Source organism: Lonchura striata, chromosome 4, assembly GCF_046129695.1.
Source record: "Lonchura striata isolate bLonStr1 chromosome 4, bLonStr1.mat, whole genome shotgun sequence".
Taxonomy (NCBI): Eukaryota; Metazoa; Chordata; class Aves; order Passeriformes; family Estrildidae; genus Lonchura; species Lonchura striata.
In genome coordinates, this window is record NC_134606.1 from 67,135,173 (window position 1) to 67,159,661 (window position 24,489).

At 56.9% G+C, this 24,489-nt stretch overlaps 3 protein-coding genes across 3 annotated transcripts; all 3 read left to right on the forward strand.

Annotated features, from left to right (window-relative positions):
* Window positions 1-573: 573 nt before the first annotated feature.
* Window positions 574-9,756, forward strand: LOC144246183 (serine/threonine-protein kinase pim-1-like). Its single transcript, XM_077782642.1, has 6 exons — window positions 574-583; window positions 2,042-2,145; window positions 2,238-2,288; window positions 2,586-2,952; window positions 3,345-3,414; window positions 9,669-9,756. Exons 1-6 carry the CDS (start codon window positions 574-576, stop codon window positions 9,754-9,756), a joined length of 690 nt encoding a protein of 229 aa, XP_077638768.1.
* Window positions 9,757-10,396: 640 nt separating this feature from the next.
* LOC144246184 (serine/threonine-protein kinase pim-1-like) lies at window positions 10,397-13,769 on the forward strand. Its single transcript, XM_077782643.1, has 6 exons — window positions 10,397-10,406; window positions 11,865-11,968; window positions 12,061-12,111; window positions 12,409-12,775; window positions 13,168-13,344; window positions 13,666-13,769. Exons 1-6 carry the CDS (start codon window positions 10,397-10,399, stop codon window positions 13,767-13,769), a joined length of 813 nt encoding a protein of 270 aa, XP_077638769.1.
* Window positions 13,770-19,385: 5,616 nt separating this feature from the next.
* LOC144246185 (serine/threonine-protein kinase pim-1-like) lies at window positions 19,386-23,586 on the forward strand. The gene is made up of 6 exons (XM_077782644.1): window positions 19,386-19,395; window positions 21,682-21,785; window positions 21,878-21,928; window positions 22,226-22,592; window positions 22,985-23,161; window positions 23,483-23,586. The coding sequence occupies exons 1-6, from the start codon at window positions 19,386-19,388 to the stop codon at window positions 23,584-23,586; spliced, it is 813 nt and encodes a 270-aa protein (XP_077638770.1).
* The last annotated feature ends 903 nt before the right edge of the window (window positions 23,587-24,489 follow it).

Consider the following 24,489-nt stretch of genomic DNA (forward strand, 5'->3'; position numbering starts at 1 on the left):
CACCTGGAGCAGGTGTCCAGCTGTGTGACACACAGAAAGGGTGTGCTGGGTGAAGAATGGGCAGATGTACTGGCTTCAGTAGGATAGGATCCATTTTCTTCCCAGGGAGCGGCAAAGAGCTGGGTTTGGATTCAGGACGGGAATGTGGTGGATAGCACACAGATGTCTTGGATGTTGCTGAGTGGGGCTTGCCCTCCTCAAGGACTTTGCAGTGTCACATTGGACAATCCATGTCCCGTGCTCTGCCAGCAAAGAGGTGAGACCATCAACATTCCCCTCCTCATCCCTGTGTCCTACGTAAAGAAGAATCTTCCACCCTCTCTGCTCCAGAGAGCTGGCAAGTGCCCCTAGGGAGCCCCCTCATCCCTCCTGGGGCACTGCGGAGGGCGGGGCCGAGGCAGGGCTGTGACTGCACAAAGGGGCAGAGCGCTGGCGTGAGGCAGGGCTGTGATGTCCCAGGGCTGTGCTGGCCGCAGCACTGTGACATCGCTGTGACATCACCGCGCTGTGGCTGTGTGAGACGGGCCAGCGCCCGCAGCTGCCAGTGCAGTCGCGACGGGACGTGCCGGAGCCATGGGTGACGGTGACGTCCTGCTGACCGTGCTTCTCCTGCTGCTGGCCGCCGTGGCTGTCTGGTGGGCCTTTGGCCACCGGCAACCGCGGGGCCGGCGGACACGGAGAGGGAAGTGGAGGAAGCGCCCCAGGGTCCAGCCCAGAGGCTCACGGAGGAAGCGAGGAGCCCCTGCGGCTCCCAGGTTCCCCAGGCCTCGGGCGACTCCTGGCAAGCGGCCACGTGCTCCCGCCAGCCCCCTGGGCAGCCCCTGCAGCTGCGGCCCCTGCCTGGCAGAGGCCCGGGAGCTGCAGGAACTGATGCTGCACCTCGGGGATGGCAACGGGACACGTGAGCCGCTCTACTCTGGGATGTGGCAGGAGTTGTGGAATGAACTGGAGGAGCTGCAGAACCAAGGCCACCTGCCCTGCTGTGGCTTAGCCAGCTCCTCCAGAAGCCTCCATCCCGTCCGGAGGCTGCTCCCAGCAAGTTTCTCCATCCCTGGGAGAGCCTCAAGGCCTGCAAGGATGGCACAGCAGGGGAGAGACATCACCATTCATGCAGGAAGCTCAGGCTGTCAGAGACCCTGCATCCAGCCAGGGGCCTCTGCTATCTCTGACAGCCTGCATCCCTTGCAGAGGCTCAGTGAGACCTGTCAGCCTGCAGAAGGAGCAGAGCCCGTGGACAGGTCTCCCAGCTCCCTTGGACTCTGGGACTTCAACAACACAGGCGCCATCCTGACCCTTGACATGGCAAGGGAAAGCGCAGAAGTCCAACTGGGAGCCCAGACCGGTGCAGGGGAGCCTGCTCAGGATCAGCTGCTGGGGCAGCAAGCCTCCTGCAGCCAGCAGTGGGCATCCCACAGCAGCCAGGACAGCCAGGACGCTCTTCTGGTTCTGCCCGCCAGCAACAGCCCCAGCCTGGTGGTGGAGACGAGCCTCCAGACAGCACGGAGGTTCCTCCATCTGCAGGAAGCTGCCCCAAGACAGCCCTCGAGTGCCGCCAAGGCCTTTCTAGTAGCAGGTGAGATCTCCCGAGGAGCTGCCTGCGGCTCCCCCGGGGCTCTGGAGGGGCGCGGCCAGGCCAGGCCAGGGCCCCTGCGAGCAGCCTAGTCGCCGGCTGTTTCCAGTGCCTCCGACGGCACGGTTTGAAAAAGCCCTGTCTGCCTTGCAGCCGCTCCTGGCATCCCCCTGTGCCAAGGCTCGGGCTGCAGCCCCGGCCGTCGTCAGGAGCAGAGCCCAGCCCACGCCGCCGGGGACAGCGACGGTGCCGCCCTGCCCCGCTGCCCCGGGGCTGCCGCAGCCGCCTGTGCGCGCTGCCCCGGCCCGGCTCTGCCGCTCGCCAGCCCGGCGGCTGCAGGGCGGTGGCCGCTGCCCGGCGCGCAGCAGGAAGCAGGTGAGAGCGCGGCGGCCGCGGGGGCCCGGCCCGCTTCACTCGCGGGCACTTGCGGGGGGTTCTGGGCGCAAGGCTGATGGCTTCTCTCGGCCGCAGGGCAACAGAGGCAGCGGCAGGAGCTGTACCTGTGGGGCCCGCAGCTGGGCAGCGGCGGCTTCAGCACCGTCTACTCGGGCATCCGCCTCTCGGACGGGAGCCCGGTGAGTGGCCGCCACGGCCGGGCGGGGCAGGAGGGGCAGCGGCGGGGAGCGGCAGGGCTGGAGCTCAGCCCTCCTCTCTCCGTGGCTCGCAGGTGGCCATCAAACGCGTGGCCCGGGAGAGCGTCCTGCAGTGGGACGAGCTGGTGAGTGAACGGGGCCAGCGGGACAGAGCGGGGCGTGGCGGGCAGGGAGAATCCCGGGGCGAACTCAGCGTGCGGAGCCGCAGCCCCGCGGGTCTGGGCACACCGGAGAGCGGAGCTGGGGCCGGGCAGCGGCACCCCCGAGCATCCCCCGGGCGGGAGGAAGCGCAAGCGCCTGGGAGGCTGCGCCAGGGGGCACTGGGGCATCCCGGGCAGGGCGCAGCGCAGCCCCAGGGCTGCTGCAGCAGCAGCAGCAGCAGCAGCAGGCTGCTGCAGGCACTGACTTTCTCCTGCTCACAGCCCGACGGCACCCGCGTGCCCCTGGAGGTGGTGCTCATGGAGAAGGTGGGCTCTGGATGCCAGAATATCATCCAGCTCCTCGATTGGTTTGAGCCGCCGGACAGCTTTGTGCTAGTGCTGGAGCGTCCGGAGGCATCGCAGGATCTCCTGCAGCTCCTGCAGGAGCAGGGCTGCCTGTGCGAGGAGCAGGCGCGCTGGCTTTTCTGCCAGGTGCTGGAGGCCGTGCGGCACTGCACCGCCTGCGGCGTCCTGCACCGGGACATCAAGCCAGAGAACCTCCTGGTGAACCCGGAGAGCGGCCACCTGAAGCTCATTGACTTCGGCTGCGGCACCTTCCTCCAGGAGCGGGCCTTCACGGGCTTTGCCGGTGAGCCCATGGCCTGGGCCCTGCTCCCGGTGCCAGGCACTGCACGGCCCCGTTCCCTCCTGGGCTGCGGGCTGCGTCCTGCAGCCGGCCGCCTTTAGGAACGGGGCGGATGCCGAGCCCCAGGAGCCGGCTGCAGGCCCTGCCGACAGAGGGGGGGCAAAAGCGGCTCCCGGCCCCTGGGCTCAGTGGGCCCACGAGGGCCTGGGCTGCTCCGCTGGCCTTCTTGGCCTTGCGGAATGGTTTCGTGCCTTTGGCCAGCTGGCTGGGGGACGCGGGGTGGCCTCGGGGGGAATCTGTGGCCACGGCTGCAGCCCCTGCCTCGGCCAGGAGGCCGGCGCCAGGCTCTGGAAGGCAGCAGCCTGCGCCCGGCCAGCGCCGCCTGTCTCCCCTAGGAACGCGCGTGTACAGCCCGCCCGAGTGGATCTGGCTCGGCTGCTACCACGGCCACGCGGCCACCATCTGGTCCCTGGGCGTGCTGCTGTACGTCATGGTCTGCGGGAGCCTCCCCTTCCAGGATGAGCCTGACATCGTGCTGGGCAAGCTCGTCTTCCGGCAGCAGCTCTCTCCAGGTGGGTGTCCGGCCTCAAGCCGGCGGGCTTTGGCAGCTGGCGGCGCGCAGCTCGGCGCGGCCCTCACCAGCTCCGCGGGACGTGGATCTGCCCTCCAGGGCCGGACGAAGGAGGGGCCCGTGCCGACGGGGTCAGCGCGGCACGGGCGGCCGGAGGAGGCGGCCGTGTCCCGCCGTGCCGCTCTCCTGCGTGGGGCAGAGCCGGTCGGGAGCCCGGCACAGCCCAGAGCCCGGCACAACATGGCCCGGGCCCCGCGGGCGACGGGGGCAGCTGGGCAGGAGACTCTGCCGGTGACCGGCGCTTTCTGCCTTCTCTCCCCAGAGCTCCAGCACCTGATCCGATGGTGTTTGGCCAAGCACCCTGCGGACAGGCCGGAGCTGGAGGAGATCTCATGCCACCCTTGGGTGCGGGGCCGGCATTTTTGATGCCTTGCCGGAGCCTCTGCAGCACCCACTTTCCGAGTTCCACGCAGGACTGAGAACCCGAAAAATAAAACAACCAACCCATTGTGGTGTGTCAAGGCTGGTCCTTGTCAGCAACTTCAGCTAAAGAAACGTCTTGGGAAAAGGGGGAATCAGAGTGCTGCCTTCAGACTTTGTCAAGCTTTCCATGCCTGCCCTCCCGGCTGGTTTTTTGTATCTTCAAGCTCAGGCCGTAGTGCGGGTAGGAGGGGCTTTGCCCAGCCAAGAAATTCAGCAGCGGAACAACAGCTGCTCTTGCAAAGTGGCAGGGCTTCTTGGTGTCTCTTGAAGCGACACACAGGTCCATGTGTGCATTCCAGGGGTTATTTGGTTTCAGGGACAGAGACGTTCCTCTCTTACCAGAACTCTGAGGAGAGCCGGAAGCTACAAAATATCATTTCAGGTTGAGCCCTGCTGAGCTCTTTTTTATTTCTTCCTATGAAATGGGAGGCAGGGCTAGGCACTTGACCAGCTTGGTCTGCACCATCCTAAGTCATGTGCATGGAGCCCACAGGAAATGTTGAGATGCCAGAGTCATTCCCACAGTGCTGGTCTCATTTTACCCCCAAAAAATATCTTCTGCTGCCTTAAAAACAACCGATGGTAATGGAAAGCGCAGTAACCAGTCACAGGAAAGCACCCAGCTGCCTGCCTGTGGAGGGTGCCATCTACTAAACCTGTGCCACCTTCAGAAAATAGTGTGGCTGCCTCTGCGAGGCAACAGCACATTCTCCTGCTCTCATTCCCACTGTCAGAGCAAAACTGGAACCAAGCAATCCCATTCCATCACAACCACCCTTACGCTGAAAAGGTGGAGCCCTGATCTCAGGAATGCCATTTGTGGCAGAGGTTTTCCGGGAGCGAAAGCATCCTCCCTTCCCAGAGGTATTGCAAGTTCCCCCTCTCCCCACTCCATTCCATCCATAAATTGAACACTAACAATCCAGAAATGTTATACACCACAACCCTGGGATGTATTTTTTTTCTTTAGGTAGATCTAAAGCAAGCTGGAAGTTGTTCAGCATCTTCTGCCCTCTTCAAGTGAGCATTTGTAACTTTTCTTCCTACAATAATCCAACCAAACTGCTTGGTTACTCCTTGTCCTAGATTGCAAGGCAATGTGTGTATTCTCTCTGCCACCTGTTGGAGGTGTGGCAGTTATCTTCTGTTCATTGGGCAGTTTTCTTTATCTCTTCTACAAACCAATACTCCCTCTGGGGAGAAATCTGCTGGTAATGGGCCATGGAGTGGCCCTGCATGGCTGATAAAATTACATCATCCCACTGGGAGATCTTCTGCCCAGGGGGAGGAACCAAGTATTCCTAACTGGGTATAATCAGAGATTTTGGGACACCAGGGCAGCCTTTCTCCCAACTGGATTCCCGGAGGTGCAGCTTTCTTCGCCACTGGATTCCCAGAGGAAGACCAGGCCCATCTATACCACTACTGGGCCTTCAGAAGAAAACTCCACCTTTCTACAGGATCCCTGCTCCAGCAGAAGCACAGCTGGAACTGCAGGAGCACTGCAGCCACCATTTAATGGGATGCTGCCACCACCCTGACCCACAGGGTGTCAGGTCTTATTCTGACTCTCTCACTCGTTTCTTTTTGTTGAGCTTTGTCCTATTACATTTGTATTTTTGAGTTTTCCTAGTAAAGAACTGTTATGGTTTGACACTGGCACAATGCCAATGCTCCCATGAAAATGTGATCCCTCCCTTGAATGCTGTGAAGTGGAATTTAGAGCAGAGCAAAACAGGCCTAAGCTTGATAACAGAAAAAAAAAACTTTATTAAGCTACTACTACAAAAGAAAAGAGAAAGGAAAAAAAGGAAAGAAAAAATACACAAAGATCAAATGAAAACCTTGCAAAGCATTCCTCTTCCTACCACCCAACTCTAACAAACTACAGTGAGACACAATCTAGACCCCAATCAGGTTTTTACCTTCTAAACGATCGATACTCAGCCCCTTCGAGGGAGGCAGGAGCCTCTCTTGTGGCACAGACTCTTGAAGAAAATACAGATCTACATCTTGTGTTTCTATGTCACACATGGCACCGCCCGGAGAAAAGTTTGCTATAGTGACCTTTTCTTTTCTATGCACAGTGCTCTCACCACCAATGCATGGATGGACAGACTGCTTTTAGGATATTTCCTTTCAAGGATGCCCTGCCAAGAGGGAAGAAAAACAACAGTTCAGTTTTTCATTTTTTGGGACCACAGTCCCCCCTATTTTCCCATTTCCCCTAGAGCTGAGGGTTTAAAAACAGAGATCTTCTTCTCTTCTCTTTCCTTTAAAGACAGGGGGCGCCACCACAAACCCTCTAACTTTTTTCTCTGTTCACTTCTGTGTCTTCCCAGCTGAAGCAGGTCTCTTGACTCACTGGCATTTTCTCAAAATACAGTCTTTCTTAAAAGAGAAGATTAGTTCAGTTTGTGGCTAACATGGAAAAGTCCAGTCAAAAGCCACTCCTTGTCCGCCTCCCATCTAGAATTTCTCCTTCCAACATCCCAGGGTCCAAGGTGTCCTCTTCCTCTCTTTCAAACCGAGGAGGGGAAGGAAAAATTCACAAAGCTTTCATTTCTCAAGAAAGGGTCAAAAGTTCAAACTCCGCACGGATGGCTCGATGCCCAGACTCCGGCAACTCCCACGCACTGGGCACCTTGCAGCTCCCCCCGCTCCTCCTTCCTCACGGTGGAATTGCTGACAAAACTGCCGATGTCTCTTTCTCTCTCTCTCTCGGGAGAGAAACTCTGGGCGGCGGGGGACAGAGACATCTTAGATTTCTTCCACCCTTCCATCTGCAGGGGCCAGCCCGGTTCCAGTCCCTCCACCCTTCGGCCTTACCTCCGTCAGGCCATGGGCCTTCCCCTCCCCACCCAGCCACGGGCCGGGCGGGGGAGGCTGCACTGCACGCTGACCGGAACTAAAGAGAGCGAGTTCCCCTGGGAATTCTGCTTTTAACCCCTCTGTGTTCTCAGAGGCGTGTCCACCTTCAATTGGTTAATATCTAAATTGAGCTCTTCCTTCTGGAAAAAATTCTCTTTCCGTGTCAAACTATGACACTCTACCCTTTGCTTCAGAGAACACTGATTACAAAAAAAGAAAAAAAAAAAATCAGTATCAAAATTACATTTAACACATTCTATATGAAACAGCAACTCATACTAAATTTCTACCCTAATTTATTTCAAAATTTAACACATGCTTTGCTTTTATTCTTCTTTGATTTCATCTTACAGCTTTTATGTTATCACTATCTTATCTTGTCTTATATGATTTTATTTTATTTTTCCCGGTCAGGGAACCAAAAATGTCATGGTTTGACACTGGCACAATGCCAGTGCTCCCATGAAAATGTGATCCCTCCCTTGAATGCTATGAAGTGGAATTTAGAACAGTGCAAAACAGGCCTAAGCTTAATAAGAGAAAAAAAACTTTATTAAGCTACTACTACAAAAGAAAAGAGAAAGGAAAAAAGGGAAAGAAAAAATACACAAAGATCAAATGAAAACCTTGCAAAGCATTCATCTTCCTACCACCCAACTCTAACAAACTACAGTGAGACACAATCTAGACCCCAGTCAGGTTTTTACCTTCTAAACAATCGATACTCAGCCCTTCGAGGGAGGCAGGAGTCTCTTGTGGCACAGACTCTTGAAGAAAATACAGCTCTACATCTTGTGTTTCTATGTGTTTCTTGTGTATCTTGTGTTTCTCTGGGGGGGGCGGGGGGGGACGGAGACATCTTAGATTTCTTCCACCCTTCCATCTGCAGGGGCCAGCCCAGTTTCAGTCCCTCCACCCTTTGGCCTTACCTCCGTCAGGCCATGGGCCTTCCCCTCCCCACCCAGCCACGGGCCGGGCGGGGGAGGCTGCACTGCACGCTGACCGGAACTAAAGAGAGCGAGTTCCCCTGGGAATTCTGCTTTTAACCCCTCTATATTCCCAGAGGTGTGTCCACCTTCAATTGGTTAATATCTAAATTGACCTCTTCCTTCCGGAAAAAATTCTCTTTCCGTATGAAACTACGACAAGAACTGTTATTCCCATATTTTCACCCGAGAGCCTTTTAATTTTAAAATTATAATGATTTGGAGGGAAGGGGTTTACATTTTCCGTTTCAGGGGAGGCTTCTGCCTTCTTTAGCAGACACCTGTCTTTTCAAACCCAGACACTGCTCCAAGTAGTTGTTGCTGGTAGATTTTGCTGTGCTTCCCCATTATTAACCCAATTTAAATTTAAGCCAAGTGAAATAAGTACTATTTTGCAAATATTGAAACGTCTATATTTGAAGTTCTCAACATACTACAGAGATTGGATAGGTGATTTTCAAACTCTAACGGTGATATTGACCACAGAATATCAATAAATAGGAACTATCAGACAAAAGTTTATCTAATACACACCCTCAAAAAGCCTCAATTTTCTTTTTCTTTTCTATTCTGGAAGAAACAAATTTACCAGCAATGCCATGCATCCAACAAAGTAACCCAGGCAGGCTGATGATCCTTCAGATTCCAGTTTTCAAGGGTGACTCTAGTTGGACACTGCTTGGAGCACTGCTCACACAGTGCTCATGTTAGGATGAAGTTCACAGAATAAAGTGTTTTATTAATTTGCCTTGAAGGGGCAATTTCTTCCATAAAACTTCCAAGATTTCTCCGGGAACAGAAGGGATCACGCTGTGCTGTGCAAGGCTACCATGATTTAAGAGTCCAGATTACCTTGGCATATTTAAATAACCTTGTCATTAACAGCAAAGGAGCGGTGCAATTTCCAAGGCTGCGTAAGAAAAGGATGTGTGTAGATCCAGCTCTGAAACAAAGCCCAGCTACAAGGTACTTTTGTTTGCTAGGTTTGCAGAGAGCCTTTTTCTCCTGCCCAGACCATCCTCTCCAGGATAACTGCAACAAAACCAAAACACACACTCACCAACACAACTCAGCCAAACCTGCCAGGAAGACCAATGCATTCAGCTGCTTCTACGAAACATCAGCTTACACTTTTCTACTTTAAAAACTAACAGTATATTTACATGCAAGATTTCTTAAAAAGTGGCTATATCCAATAATTTAAAAAAAGCTTAAACATAATACCAAGCTTGTCACCAGCTGCATAGGTCCTACTATCAATCCTCTTTATTTCATTCTCCTTTGAAAACAAAATTCCAAGGAGCTCTTGAAATTCATTTTTAAGAGCGCCTTTTGTATCCTTTATTCACTCTTAAAGATAACCATGGAACAAGTAACGAAATAGCTGAAGGAAAATTAGCAGTGTTTTATTTGTCCTGAACCTAAGAATTTAGAACCTTACATTTTTACAAACATGATTTTATACAAAGTATAGGCAATGAAGTTTTCCATCCCCACTAAAGAAAAGGATGTGGCCTGAACCACGGCTGCAGCACCCCCAAGGCTGTAACTGCTCTGCCAAAGGTTCTTCCATGGTCATGGCTCTCAGGTGCTCCAGCACGACCCCAGGCACAGGCACTGATGTTTCGAGGGCTACCTGCTGAGCATGGCCTAATCCACAGCCACAGAGGCTTCAGGTTTATCCCTGGGCCACAATCCCTTCTTGGCCATGGAAACAACCATGGCCACAGGTACTCTGAGAGATTCCTGCTCTGCCATGGGCTTATTCCCAGCCACGGATGCCTGCTCCTGTCTGGGCTCATCCACAGGTCACAGATCCCTCGACTGGAGCTCACACCACTGGAGTTCCAGCAGCACAGAAACAGCAGCGATGTCCTGGCCTGGTCTCATGGATGATGGGAAGGAAAAGCAGGTTCTATTTCAGGGTTTTAAGTGGAGTTTTGATCCTGTCCCTCACAGAATACACCTGGAGCAGGTGTCCAGCTGTGTGACACACAGAAATGGTGTGCTGGGTGAAGAATGGGCAGATGTACTGGCTTCAGTAGGATAGGATCCATTTTCTTCCCAGGGAGCGGCAAAGAGCTGGGTTTGGATTCAGGACGGGAATGTGGTGGATAGCACACAGATGTCTTGGATGTTGCTGAGTGGGGCTTGCCCTCCTCAAGGACTTTGCAGTGTCACATTGGACAATCCATGTCCCGTGCTCTGCCAGCAAAGAGGTGAGACCATCAACATTCCCCTCCTCATCCCTGTGTCCTACGTAAAGAAGAATCTTCCACCCTCTCTGCTCCAGAGAGCTGGCAAGTGCCCCTAGGGAGCCCCCTCATCCCTCCTGGGGCACTGCGGAGGGCGGGGCCGAGGCAGGGCTGTGACTGCACAAAGGGGCAGAGCGCTGGCGTGAGGCAGGGCTGTGATGTCCCAGGGCTGTGCTGGCCGCAGCACTGTGACATCGCTGTGACATCACCGCGCTGTGGCTGTGTGAGACGGGCCAGCGCCCGCAGCTGCCAGTGCAGTCGCGACGGGACGTGCCGGAGCCATGGGTGACGGTGACGTCCTGCTGACCGTGCTTCTCCTGCTGCTGGCCGCCGTCGCTGTCTGGTGGGCCTTTGGCCACCGGCAACCGCGGGGCCGGCGGACACGGAGAGGGAAGTGGAGGAAGCGCCCCAGGGTCCAGCCCAGAGGCTCACGGAGGAAGCGAGGAGCCCCTGCGGCTCCCAGGTTCCCCAGGCCTCGGGCGACTCCTGGCAAGCGGCCACGTGCTCCCGCCAGCCCCCTGGGCAGCCCCTGCAGCTGCGGCCCCTGCCTGGCAGAGGCCCGGGAGCTGCAGGAACTGATGCTGCACCTCGGGGATGGCAACGGGACACGTGAGCCGCTCTACTCTGGGATGTGGCAGGAGTTGTGGAATGAACTGGAGGAGCTGCAGAACCAAGGCCACCTGCCCTGCTGTGGCTTAGCCAGCTCCTCCAGAAGCCTCCATCCCGTCCAGAGGCTGCTCCCAGCAAGTTTCTCCATCCCTGGGAGAGCCTCAAGGCCTGCAAGGATGGCACAGCAGGGGAGAGACATCACCATTCATGCAGGAAGCTCAGGCTGTCAGAGACCCTGCATCCAGCCAGGGGCCTCTGCTATCTCTGACAGCCTGCATCCCTTGCAGAGGCTCAGTGAGACCTGTCAGCCTGCAGAAGGAGCAGAGCCCGTGGACAGGTCTCCCAGCTCCCTTGGACTCTGGGACTTCAACAACACAGGCGCCATCCTGACCCTTGACATGGCAAGGGAAAGCGCAGAAGTCCAACTGGGAGCCCAGACCGGTGCAGGGGAGCCTGCTCAGGATCAGCTGCTGGGGCAGCAAGCCTCCTGCAGCCAGCAGTGGGCATCCCACAGCAGCCAGGACAGCCAGGACGCTCTTCTGGTTCTGCCCGCCAGCAACAGCCCCAGCCTGGTGGTGGAGACGAGCCTCCAGACAGCACGGAGGTTCCTCCATCTGCAGGAAGCTGCCCCAAGACAGCCCTCGAGTGCCGCCAAGGCCTTTCTAGTAGCAGGTGAGATCTCCCGAGGAGCTGCCTGCGGCTCCCCCGGGGCTCTGGAGGGGCGCGGCCAGGCCAGGCCAGGGCCCCTGCGAGCAGCCTAGTCGCCGGCTGTTTCCAGTGCCTCCGACGGCACGGTTTGAAAAAGCCCTGTCTGCCTTGCAGCCGCTCCTGGCATCCCCCTGTGCCAAGGGTCGGGCTGCAGCCCCGGCCGTCGTCAGGAGCAGAGCCCAGCCCACGCCGCCGGGGACAGCGACGGTGCCGCCCTGCCCCGCTGCCCCGGGGCTGCCGCAGCCGCCTGTGCGCGCTGCCCCGGCCCGGCTCTGCCGCTCGCCAGCCCGGCGGCTGCAGGGCGGTGGCCGCTGCCCGGCGCGCAGCAGGAAGCAGGTGAGAGCGCGGCGGCCGCGGGGGCCCGGCCCGCTTCACTCGCGGGCACTTGCGGGGGGTTCTGGGCGCAAGGCTGATGGCTTCTCTCGGCCGCAGGGCAACAGAGGCAGCGGCAGGAGCTGTACCTGTGGGGCCCGCAGCTGGGCAGCGGCGGCTTCAGCACCGTCTACTCGGGCATCCGCCTCTCGGACGGGAGCCCGGTGAGTGGCCGCCACGGCCGGGCGGGGCAGGAGGGGCAGCGGCGGGGAGCGGCAGGGCTGGAGCTCAGCCCTCCTCTCTCCGTGGCTCGCAGGTGGCCATCAAACGCGTGGCCCGGGAGAGCGTCCTGCAGTGGGACGAGCTGGTGAGTGAACGGGGCCAGCGGGACAGAGCGGGGCGTGGCGGGCAGGGAGAATCCCGGGGCGGGCTCAGCGTGCGGAGCCGCAGCCCCGCGGGCCTGGGCACACCGGAGAGCGGAGCTGGGGCCGGGCAGCGGCACCCCCGAGCATCCCCCGGGCGGGAGGAAGCGCAAGCGCCTGGGAGGCTGCGCCAGGGGGCACTGGGGCATCCCGGGCAGGGCGCAGCGCAGCCCCAGGGCTGCTGCAGCAGCAGCAGCAGCAGCAGCAGGCTGCTGCAGGCACTGACTTTCTCCTGCTCACAGCCCGACGGCACCCGCGTGCCCCTGGAGGTGGTGCTCATGGAGAAGGTGGGCTCTGGATGCCAGAATATCATCCAGCTCCTCGATTGGTTTGAGCTGCCGGACAGCTTTGTGCTAGTGCTGGAGCGTCCGGAGGCATCGCAGGATCTCCTGCAGCTCCTGCAGGAGCAGGGCTGCCTGTGCGAGGAGCAGGCGCGCTGGCTTTTCTGCCAGGTGCTGGAGGCCGTGCGGCACTGCACCGCCTGCGGCGTCCTGCACCGGGACATCAAGCCAGAGAACCTCCTGGTGAACCCGGAGAGCGGCCACCTGAAGCTCATTGACTTCGGCTGCGGCACCTTCCTCCAGGAGCGGGCCTTCACAGGCTTTGCCGGTGAGCCCATGGCCTGGGCCCTGCTCCCGGTGCCAGGCACCGCACGGCCCCGTTCCCTCCTGGGCTGCGGGCTGCGTCCTGCAGCCGGCCGCCTTTAGGAACGGGGCGGATGCCGAGCCCCAGGAGCCGGCTGCCGGCCCTGCCGACAGAGGGGGGGCAAAAGCGGCTCCCAGCCCCTGGGCTCAGCGGGCCCACGATGGCCTGGGCTGCTCCGCTGGCCTTCTTGGCCTTGCGGAATGGTTTCGTGCCTTTGGCCAGCTGGCTGGGGGACGCGGGGTGGCCTCGGGGGGAAGCTGTGGCCACGGCTGCAGCCCCTGCCTCGGCCAGGAGGCCGGCGCCAGGCTCTGGAAGGCAGCAGCCTGCGCCCGGCCAGCGCCGCCTGTCTCCCCTAGGAACGCGCGTGTACAGCCCGCCCGAGTGGATCTGGCTCGGCTGCTACCACGGCCACGCGGCCACCATCTGGTCCCTGGGCGTGCTGCTGTACGTCATGGTCTGCGGGAGCCTCCCCTTCCAGGATGAGCCTGACATCGTGCTGGGCAAGCTCGTCTTCCGGCAGCAGCTCTCTCCAGGTGGGTGTCCGGCCTCAAGCCGGCGGGCTTTGGCAGCTGGCGGCGCGCAGCTCGGCGCGGCCCTCACCAGCTCCGCGGGACGTGGATCTGCCCTCCAGGGCCGGCCGCAGGAGGGGCCCGTGCCGACGGGGTCAGCGCGGCACGGGCGGCCGGAGGAGGCGGCCGTGTCCCGCCGTGCCGCTCTCCTGCGTGGGGCAGAGCCGGTCGGGAGCCCGGCACGGCCCAGAGCCCGGCACAACATGGCCCGGGCCCCGCGGGCGACGGGGGCAGCTGGGCAGGAGACTCTGCCGGTGACCGGCGCTTTCTGCCTTCTCTCCCCAGAGCTCCAGCACCTGATCCGATGGTGTTTGGCCAAGCACCCTGCGGACAGGCCGGAGCTGGAGGAGATCTCATGCCACCCTTGGGTGCAGGGCCGGCGCTTTTGATGCCTTGCCGGAGCCTCTGCAGCACCCACTTTCCGAGTTCCACGCAGGACTGAGAACCCGAAAAATAAAACAGCAAACCCATTGTGGTGTGTCAAGGGGCTGGTTCTTTTCAGCAACTTCAGCTAAAGAAACGTCTTGGGAAAAGGGGGAATCAGAGTGCTGCCTTCAGACTTTGTCAAGCTTTCCATGCCTGCCCTCCCGGCTGGTTCTTTATATCTTCAAGCTCAGGCCCTAGTGCGGGCAGGAGGGGCTTTGCCCAGCCAAGAAATTCAGCAGCGGAACAACAGCTGCCCTTGCAAAGTGGCAGGGCTTCTTGGTGTCTCTTGAAGCAACACACAGGTCCATGTGTGAATTCCAAGGGTTATTTGGTTTCCGGGACAGAGACGTTCCTCTCTTAGCAGAACTCTGAGGAGAGCCAGAAGCTACAAAATATCATTTCAGGTTGAGCCCTGCTGAGCTCTTTTTTATTTCTTCCTATGAAATGGGAGGCAGGGCTAGGCACTTGACCAGCTTGGTCTGCATCATCCTAAGTCATGTGCATGGAGCCCACAGGAAATGTTGAGATGCCAGAGTCATTCCCACAGTGCTGGTCTCATTTTACCCCCCAAAAATATCTTCTGCTGCCTTAAAAACAACCGATGGTAATGGAAAGCGCAGTAACCAGTCACAGGAAAGCACCCAGCTGCCCGCCTGTGGCAGGTGCCATCTACTAAACCTGTGCCACCTTCAGAAAATAGTGTGGCTGCCTCTGCGAGGCAACAGCGCATTCTCCTGCTCTCATTCCCACTGTCAGAGCAAAACTGGAACCAAGCAATCCCATTCCATCACAACCACCCTTACGCTGAAAAGGTGGAGCCCTGATCTCAGGAATGCCATTCGTGGCAGAGGTTTTCCGGGAGTGAAAGCATCCTCCCTTCCCAGAGGTATTGCAAGTTCCCCCTCTCCCCACTCCATTCCATCCATAAATTGAACACGAACAATCCAGAAATGTTATACACCACAACCCTGGGATGTATTTTTTTTCTTTAGGTAGATCTAAAGCAAGCTGGAAGTTGTTCAGCATCTTCTGCCCTCTTCAAGTGAGCATTTGTAACTTTTCTTCCTACAATAATCCAACCAAACTGCTTGGTTATTCCTTGTCCTAGATTGCAAGGCAATGTGTGTATTCTCTCTGCCACCTGTTGGAGGTGTGGCAGTTATCTTCTGTTCATTGGGCAGTTTTCTTTATCTCTTCTACAAACCAATACTCTCTCTGGGGAGAAATCTGCTGGTAATGGGCCATGGAATGGCCCTGCATGGCTGATAAAATTATATCATCTCACTGGGAGATCTTCGGCTCAGGGGGAGGAACCAAGTATTCCTAACTGGGTATAATCAGAGATTTTGGGACACCAGGGCAACCTTTCTCCCAACTGGATTCCCGGAGGTGCAGCTTTCTTTGCCACTGGATTCCCAGAGGAAGACCAGGCCCATCTATACCACTACTGGGCCTTCAGAAGAAAACTCCACCTTTCTACAGGATCCCTGCTCCAGCAGAAGCACAGCTGGCACTGCAGGAGCACTGCAGCCACCATTTAATGGGATGCTGCCACCACCCTGACCCACAGGGTGTCAGGTCTTATTCTGACTCTCTCACTCGTTTCTTTTTGTTGAGCTTTGTCCTATTACATTTGTATTTTTGAGTTTTCCTAGTAAAGAACTGTTATGGTTTGACACTGGCACAATGCCAATGCTCCCATGAAAATGTGATCCCTCCCTTGAATGCTGTGAAGTGGAATTTAGAGCAGAGCAAAACAGGCCTAAGCTTAATAACAGAAATAAAACTTTATTAAGCTACTACTACAAAAGAAAAGAGAAAGGAAAAAAAGGAAAGAAAAAATACACAAAGATGAAATGAAAACCTTGCAAAGCATTCCTCTTCCTACCACCAAACTCTAACAAACTACAGTGAGATACAATCTAGACCCCAATCAGGTTTTTACCTTCTAAACAATCGATACTCAGCGCCTTCGAGGGAGGCAGGAGTCTCTCTTGTGCCACAGACTCTTCAATACAGATCTACATCTTGTGTTTCTATGTCACACATGGCACCGCCTGGAGAAAAGTTTGCTATAGTGACCTTCTCTTTTCTATGCACAGTGCTCTCACCACCAATGCATAGATGGACAGACTGCTTTTAGGATTTTTCCTTTCAAGGATGCCCTGCCAAGAGAGGAGAAAAACAACAGTTCAGTTTTTCATTGTTTGGGTCCACTGTCCCCCCTATTTTCCCATTTCCCCTAGAGCTGAGGGTTTAAAAACAGAGATCTTCTTCTCTTCTCTTTCCTTTAAAGACAGGGGGCGCCACCACAAACCCTCTAACTTTTTTCTCTGTTCACTTCTGTGTCTTCCCAGCTGAAACAGGTCTCTTGACTCACTGGCATTTTCTCAAAATACAGTCTCTCTTAAAAGAAGATTAGTTCAGTTTGTGGCTAACACGGAAAAGTCCAGTCAAAAGCCACTCCTTGTCCCCCTCCCATCTAGAATTTCTCCTTCTAACATACCAGGGTCTAAGGTGTCTCTCTTCCTCTCTTTTAAACTGAGGAGGGGAAGGAAAAATTCACAAAGCTTTCATTTCTCAAGAAAGGGTTAAAAGTTCAAACTCCCCACAGATGGCTCGATGCCCAGACTCCGGCAACTCCCACGCACTGGGCACCTTGCAGCTCCCCCCGCTCCTCCTTCCTGACAGTGGAATTGCTGACAAAGCTGCCGCTGTCTCTTTCTCTCTCTCTCTCGGGAGAGAAACTCTGGCGGGGGGGGAACGGAGACATCTTAGATTTCTTCCACCCTTCCATCTGCAGGGGCCAGCCCAGTTCCAGTCCCTCCACCCTTCGGCCTTACCTCCGTCAGGCCATGGGCCTTCCCCTCCCCACCCAGCCACGGGCTGGGCGGGGTAGGCTGCACTACACACTAACCAGAACTAAAGAGAGCGAGTTCCCCTGGGAATTCTGCTTTTAACCCCTCTATATTCCCAGAGGCGTGTCCACCTTCAATTGGTTAATATCTAAATTGATCTCTTCCTTCTGGAAAAAATTCTCTTTCCGTGTCAAACTACGACACTCTACCCTTTGCTTCGGAGAACACTGATTACAAAAAAAAAAAAAAATCAGTATCAAAATTACATTTAACACATTCTATATGAAACAGCAACTTATACTAAATTTCTACCCTAATTTATTTCAAAACTTAACACAAGCTTTGCTTTTATTCTTCTTTGATTTCATCTTACAGCTTTTATGTTATCACTATCTTATCTTGTCTTATTTGATTTTATTTTATTTTTCCCGGTCAGGGAACCAAAAATGTCATGGTTTGACACTGGCACAATGCCAGTGCTCCCATGAAAATGTGATCCCTCCCTTGAATGCTGTGAAGTGGAATTTAGAGCAGAGCAAAATAGGCCTAAGCTTAATAACAGAAAAAAAACTTTATTAAGCTACTACTACAAAAGAAAAGAGAAAGGAAAAAAGGGAAAGAAAAAATACACAAAGATCAAATTGAAACCTTGCAAAGCAGTCATCTTCCTACCACCTAACTCTAACAAACTACAGTGAGACACAATCTAGACCCCAATCAGGTTTTTACCTTCTAAACAATCGATACTCAGCCCTTCGAGGGAGGCAGGAGTCTCTTGTGCCACAGACTCTTGAAGAAAATACAGCTCTACATTTTGTGTTTCTATGTGTTTCTTGTGTATCTTGTGTTTCTCTGCGGGGGGACGGAGACATCTTAGGTTTCTTCCACCCTTCCATCTGCAGGGGCCAGCCTGGTTTCAGTCCCTCCACCCTTCGGCCTCACCTCCATCAGGCCATGGGCCTTCCCCTCCCCACCCAGCCACGGGCCAGGCGGGGGAGGCTGCACTGCACGCTGACCGGAACTAAAGAGAGCGAGTTCCCCTGGGAATTCTGCTTTTAACCCCTCTATATTCCCAGAGGTGTGTCCACCTTCAATTGGTTAATATCTAAATTGACCTCGTCCTTCCGGAAAAAATTCTCTTTCCGTATGAAACTACGACAAGAACTGTTATTCCCATATTTTAAACCGAGAGCCTTTTAATTTTAAAATTATAATGATTTGGAGGGAAGGGGTTTACATTTTCCGTTTCAGGGGAGGCTTCTGCCTTCTTTAGCAGACACCTGTCTTTTCAAACCAAGACACTGCTCCAAGTAGTTGTTGCTGGTAGATTTTGCTGTGCTTCCCCATTATTAATCCAATTTAAATTTAACCCAAGTGAAATAGGTACTATTTTGCAAATATTGAAACGTCTATATTTGAAGATCTCAACATACTACAGAGATTGGATAGGTGATTTTCAAACTCTAACGGTGATATTGACCACAGAATATCAATAAATAGGAACTATCAGACAAAAGTTTATCTAATACACACCCTCAAAAAGCCTCAATTTTCTTTTTCTTTTCTATTCTGGAAGAAACAAATTTACCAGCAATGCCATGCATCCAACAAAGTGACCCAGGCAGGCTGATGATCCTTCAGATTCCAGTTTTCAAGGGTGACTCTAGTTGGACACTGCTTGGAGCACTGCTCACACAGTGCTCATGTTAGGATGAAGTTCACAGAGTAAAGTGTTTTATTAATTTGCCTTGAAGGGGCAATTTCTTCCATAAAACTTCCAAGATTTCTCCGGGAACAGAAGGGATCACGCTGTGCTGTGCAAGGCTACCATGATTTAAGAGTCCAGATTACGTTGGCATATTTAAATAACCTTGTCATTAACAGCAAAGGAGCGGTGCAATTTCCAAGGCTGCATAAGAAAAGGATGTGTGTAGATCCAGCTCTGAAACAAAGCCCAGCTACAAGGTACTTTTGTTTGCTAGGTTTGCAGAGAGCCTTTTTCTCCTGCCCAGACCATCCTCTCCAGGATAACTGCAACAAAACCAAAACACACACTCACCAACACAACTCAGCCAAACCTGCCAGGAAGACCAATGCATTCAGCTGCTTCTACAAAACATCAGCTTACACTTTTCTACTTTAAAAACTAACAGTATAAATATACATGCAAGATTTCTTAAAAAGTGGCTATATCCAATAATTTAAAAAAAGCTTCAACATAATACCAAGCTTGTCACCAGCTGCATAGGTCATACTATCAATCCTCTTTATTTCATTCTCCTTTGAAAACAAAATTCCAAAGAGCTCTTGAAATTCATTTTTAAGAGCGCCTTTTGTATCCTTTATTCACTCTTAAAGATAACCATGGAACAAGTAACGAAATAGCTGAAGGAAAATTAGCAGTGTTTTATTTGTCCTGAACCTAAGAATTTAGAACCTTACATTTTTACAAACATGATTTTATACAAAGTATAGGCAATGAAGTTTTCCATCCCCACTAAAGAAATGGATTTGGCCTGAACCACGGCTGCAGCACCCCCAAGGCTGTAACTGCTCTGCCAGGGGTTCTTCCATGGTCATGGCTCTCAGGTGCTCCAGCACGACCCCAGGCACAGGCACTGATGTTTCGAGGGCTACCTGCTGAGCATGGCCTAATCCACAGCCACAGAGGCTTCAGGTTTATCCCTGGGCCACAATCCCTTCTTGGGCATGGAAACAACCATGGCCACAGGTACTCTGAGAGATTCCTGCTCTGCCATGGGCTTATTCCCAGCCGCGGATGCCTGCGGGTGTCCTGCTCCTTTCTGGGCTCATCCACAGGTCACAGATCCCTCGACTGGAGCTCACACCACTGGAGTTCCAGCAGCACAGAAACAGCAGCGATGTCCTGGCCTGGTCTCATGGATGATGGGAAGGCAAAGCAGGTTCTATTTCAGGGTTTTAAGTGGAGTTTTGATCCTGTCCCTCACAGAATACACCTGGAGCAGGTGTCCAGCTGTGTGACACACAGAAATGGTGTGCTGGGTGAAGAATGGGCAGATGTACTGGCTTTCAGTAGGATAGGATCCATTTTCTTCCCAGGGAGCGGCAAAGAGCTGGGTTTGGATTCAGGACGGGAATGTGGTGGATAGCACACAGATGTCTTGGATGTTGCTGAGTGGGGCTTGCCCTCCTCAAGGACTTTGCAGTGTCACATTGGACAATCCATGTCCCGTGCTCTGCCAACAAGGAGGTGAGACCATCAACATTCCCCTCCTCATCCCTGTGTCCTACGTAAAGCAGAATCTTCCACCCGCTCTGCTCCAGAGAGCTGGCAAGTGCCCCTAGGGAGCCCCCTCATCCCTCCTGGGGCACTGCGGAGGGCGGGGCCGAGGCAGGGCTGTGACTGCACAAAGGGGCAGAGCGCTGGCGTGAGGCAGGGCTGTGATGTCCCAGGGCTGTGCTGGCCGCAGCACTGTGACATCGCTGTGACATCACCGCGCTGTCGCTGTGTGCGACGGGCCAGCGCCCGCAGCTGCCAGTGCAGTCGCGACGGGACGTGCCGGAGCCATGGGTGACGGTGACGTCCTGCTGACCGTGCTTCTCCTGCTGCTGGCCGCCGTGGCTGTCTGGTGGGCCTTTGGCCACCGGCAACCGCGGGGCCGGCGGACACGGAGAGGGAAGTGGAGGAAGCGCCCCAGGGTCCAGCCCAGAGGCTCACGGAGGAAGCGAGGAGCCCCTGCGGCTCCCAGGTTCCCCAGGCCTCGGGCGACTCCTGGCAAGTGGCCACGTGCTCCCGCCAGCCCCCTGGGCAGCCCCTGCAGCTGCGGCCCCTGCCTGGCAGAGGCCCGGGAGCTGCAGGAACTGATGCTGCACCTCGGGGATGGCAACGGGACACGTGAGCAGCTCTATTCTGGGATGTGGCAGGCATTGTGGAAAGAACTGGAGGAGCTGCAGAACCAAGGCCACCTGCCCTGCTGTGGCTTAGCCAGCTCCTCCAGAAGCCTCCATCCCGTACAGAGGCTGCTCCCAGCAAGTTTCTCCATCCCTGGGAGAGCCTCAAGGCCTGCAAGGATGGCACAGCAGGGGAGAGACATCACCATTCATGCAGGAAGCTCAGGCTGTCAGAGACCCTGCATCCAGCCAGGGGCCTCTGCTATCTCTGACAGCCTGCATCCCTTGCAGAGGCTCAGTGAGACCTGTCAGCCTGCGGAAGGAGCAGAGCCCGTGGACAGGTCTCCCAGCTCCCTTGGACTCTGGGACTTCAACAACACAGGCAACATCCTGACCCTTGACGTGGCAAGGGAAAGCCCAGAAGTCCAACTGGGAGCCCAGCCCGATGCAGGGGAGCCCGCTCAGGAGCAGCTGCTGGGGCAGCAAGCGTCCTGGAGCCAGCAGTGGGCATCCCACAGCAGCCAGGACAGCCAGGACGCTCTTCTGGTTCTGCCCGCCAGCAACAGCCCCAGCCTGGTGGTGGAGACGAGCCTCCAGACAGCACGGAGGTTCCTCCATCTGCAGGAAGCTGCCCCAAGACAGCCCTCGAGTGCCGCCAAGGCCTTTCTAGTAGCAGGTGAGATCTCCCGAGGAGCTGCCTGCGGCTCCCCCGGGGCTCTGGAGGGGCGCAGCCAGGCCAGGCCAGGGCCCCTGCGAGCAGCCTAGTCGCCGGCTGTTTCCAGTGCCTCCGACGGCACGGCTCGAAAAAGCCCTGTCTGCCTTGCAGCCGCTCCTGGGATCCCCCTGTGCCAAGGGTCGGGCTGCAGCCCCGGCCGTCGTCAGGAGCAGAGCCCAGCCCACGCCGCCGGGGACAGCGACGGTGCCGCCCTGCCCCGCTGCCCCGGGGCTGCCGCAGCCGCCTGTGCGCGCTGCCCCGGCCCGGCTCTGCCGCTCGCCAGCCCGGCGGCTGCAGGGCGGTGGCCGCTGCCCGGCGCGCAGCAGGAAGCAGGTGAGAGCGCGGCGGCCGCGGGGGCCCGGCCCGCTTCACTCGCGGGCACTTGCGGGGGGTTCTGGGCGCAAGGCTGATGGCTTCTCTCGGCCGCAGGGCAACAGAGGCAGCGGCAGGAGCTGTACCTGTGGGGCCCGCAGCTGGGCAGCGGCGGCTTCAGCACCGTCTACTCGGGCATCCGCCTCTCGGACGGGAGCCCGGTGAGTGGCCGCCACGGCCGGGCGGGGCAGGAGGGGCAGCGGCGGGGAGCGGCAGGGCTGGAGCTCAGCCCTCCTCTCTCCGTGGCTCGCAGGTGGCCATCAAACGCGTGGCCCGGGAGAGCGTCCTGCAGTGGGACGAGCTGGTGAGTGAACGGGGCCAGCGGGACAGAGCGGGGCGTGGCGGGCAGGGAGAATCCCGGGGCGGGCTCAGCGTGCGGAGCCGCAGCCCCGCGGGCCTGGGCACACCGGAGAGCGGAGCTGGGGCCGGGCAGCGGCACCCCCGAGCATCCCCCGGGCGGGAGGAAGCGCAAGCGCCTGGGAGGCTGCGCCAGGGGGCACTGGGGCATCCCGGGCAGGGCGCAGCGCAGCCCCAGGGCTGCTGCAGCAGCAGCAGCAGCAGCAGCAGGCTGCTGCAGGCACTGACTTTCTACTGCTCACAGCCCGACGGCACCCGCGTGCCCTTGGAGGTGGTGCTCATGGAGAAGGTGGGCTCTGGATGCCACAACATCATCCAGCTCCTGGACTGGTTTGAGCTGCCTGACAGCTTCGTGCTGGTCCTGGAGCGTCCGGAGGCATCGCAGGATCTCCTGCAGTTCCTGCAGGAGCAGGGCTGCCTGTGCGAGGAGCAGGCGCGCTGGCTTTTCTGCCAGGTGCTGGAGGCCGTGCGGCACTGCACCGCCTGCGGCGTCCTGCACCGGGACATCAAGCCAGAGAACCTCCTGGTGAACCCGGAGAGCGGCCACCTGAAGCTCATTGACTTCGGCTGCGGCACCTTCCTCCAGGAGCGGGCCTTCACGGGGTTTGCCGGTGAGCCCATGGCCTGGGCCCTGCTCCCGGTGCCAGGCACCGCACGGCCCCGTTCCCTCCTGGGCTGCGGGCTGCGTCCTTCAGCCGGCCGCCTTTAGGAACGGGGCGGATGCCGAGCCCCAGGAGCCGGCTGCTGGCCCTGCCGACAGAGGGGGGGCAAAAGCGGCTCCCAGCCCCTGGGCTCAGCAGGCCCACGAGGGCCTGGGCTGCTCCGCTGGCCTTCTTGGCCTTGCGCAATGGTTTCGTGCCTTTGGCCAGCTGGCTGGGGGACGCGGGATGGCCTCGGGGGGAAGCTGTGGCCACGGCTGCAGCCCCTGCCTCGGCCAGGAGGCCGGCGCCAGGCTCTGGAAGGCAGCAGCCTGCGCCCGGCCAGCGCCGCCTGTCTCCCCTAGGAACGCGCGTGTACAGCCCGCCCGAGTGGATCTGGCTCGGCTGCTACCACGGCCACGCGGCCACCATCTGGTCCCTGGGCGTGCTGCTGTACGTCATGGTCTGCGGGAGCCTCCCCTTCCAGGATGAGCCTGACATCGTGCTGGGCAAGCTCGTCTTCCGGCAGCAGCTCTCTCCAGGTGGGTGTCCGGCCTCAAGCCGGCGGGCTTTGGCAGCTGGCGGCGCGCAGCTCGGCGCGGCCCTCACCAGCTCCGCGGGACGTGGATCTGCCCTCCAGGGCCGGCCGCAGGAGGGGCCCGTGCCGACGGGGTCAGCGCGGCACGGGCGGCCGGAGGAGGCGGCCGTGTCCCGCCGTGCCGCTCTCCCGCGTGGAGCAGAGCCGGTCGGGAGCCCGGCACGGCCCAGAGCCCGGCACAACATGGCCCGGGCCCCGCGGGCGACGGGGGCAGCTGGGCAGGAGACTCTGCCGGTGACCGGCGCTTTCTGCCTTCTCTCCCCAGAGCTCCAGCACCTGATCCGATGGTGTTTGGCCAAGCACCCTGCGGACAGGCCGGAGCTGGAGGAGATCTCATGCCACCCTTGGGTGCAGGGCCGGCGCTTTTGATGCCTTGCCGGAGCCTCTGCAGCACCCACTTTCCGAGTCCCACGCAGGACTGAGAACCCAAAAAATAAAACAACCAACCGATTGTGGTGTGTCAAGGCTGGTCCTTGTCAGCAACTTCAGCTAAAGAAACGTCTTGGGAAAAGGGGGAATCAGAGTGCTGCCTTCAGCCTTTGTCAAGCTTTCCATGCCTGCCCTCCCGGCTGGTTCTTTATATCTTCAAGCTCAGGCCCTAGTACGGGTAGGAGGGGCTTTGCCCAGCCAAGAAATGCAGCAGTGGAACAACAGCTGCCCTTGTGTCGTGGTTTGACACGGAAAGAGAATTTTTTTCCAGAAGGAAGAGGTCAATTTAGATATTGACCAATTGAAGGTGAACACGCCTCTGAGAACACAGAGGGGTTAAAAGCAGAATTCCCAGGGGAACTCGCTCTCTTTGGTTCCGGTGAGCATGCAGTGCAAACTCTCCCCTGCCCAGCCGTGGCTGGGTGGGGGAAGGGAAGTCCCATGGCCTGAAAGGTAGGCCCCAAGGGTGGTGGATGGACTGGAACCTGGCTGGCCCCTGCAGATGGAAGGGTGGAAGAAATCTAAGATGTCTCTGTTCCCCGCCGCCCAGAGTTTCTCTCCCGAGAGGGAGAGAGAAAAGAGACAGTGGCAGATTTGTCAGCAATTTCACCGTGAGGAAGGAGGAGCGGGGGGAGCTGCAAGGTGCCCAGTGCGTGGGAGTTGCCGGAGTCTGAGCATCGAGTCATCCCTGGGAGTTCGGACTTTTAACCCTTCCTTGAGAAATGAAAGCTTGTGAATTTTTCCTTCCCCTCCTCGGTTTGAAAGAGAGGAAGAGGGACACCTTGGACCCTGGGATGTTGGAAGGAGGAATTCTGGATGGGAGGGGGACAAGGAGTGGCATTT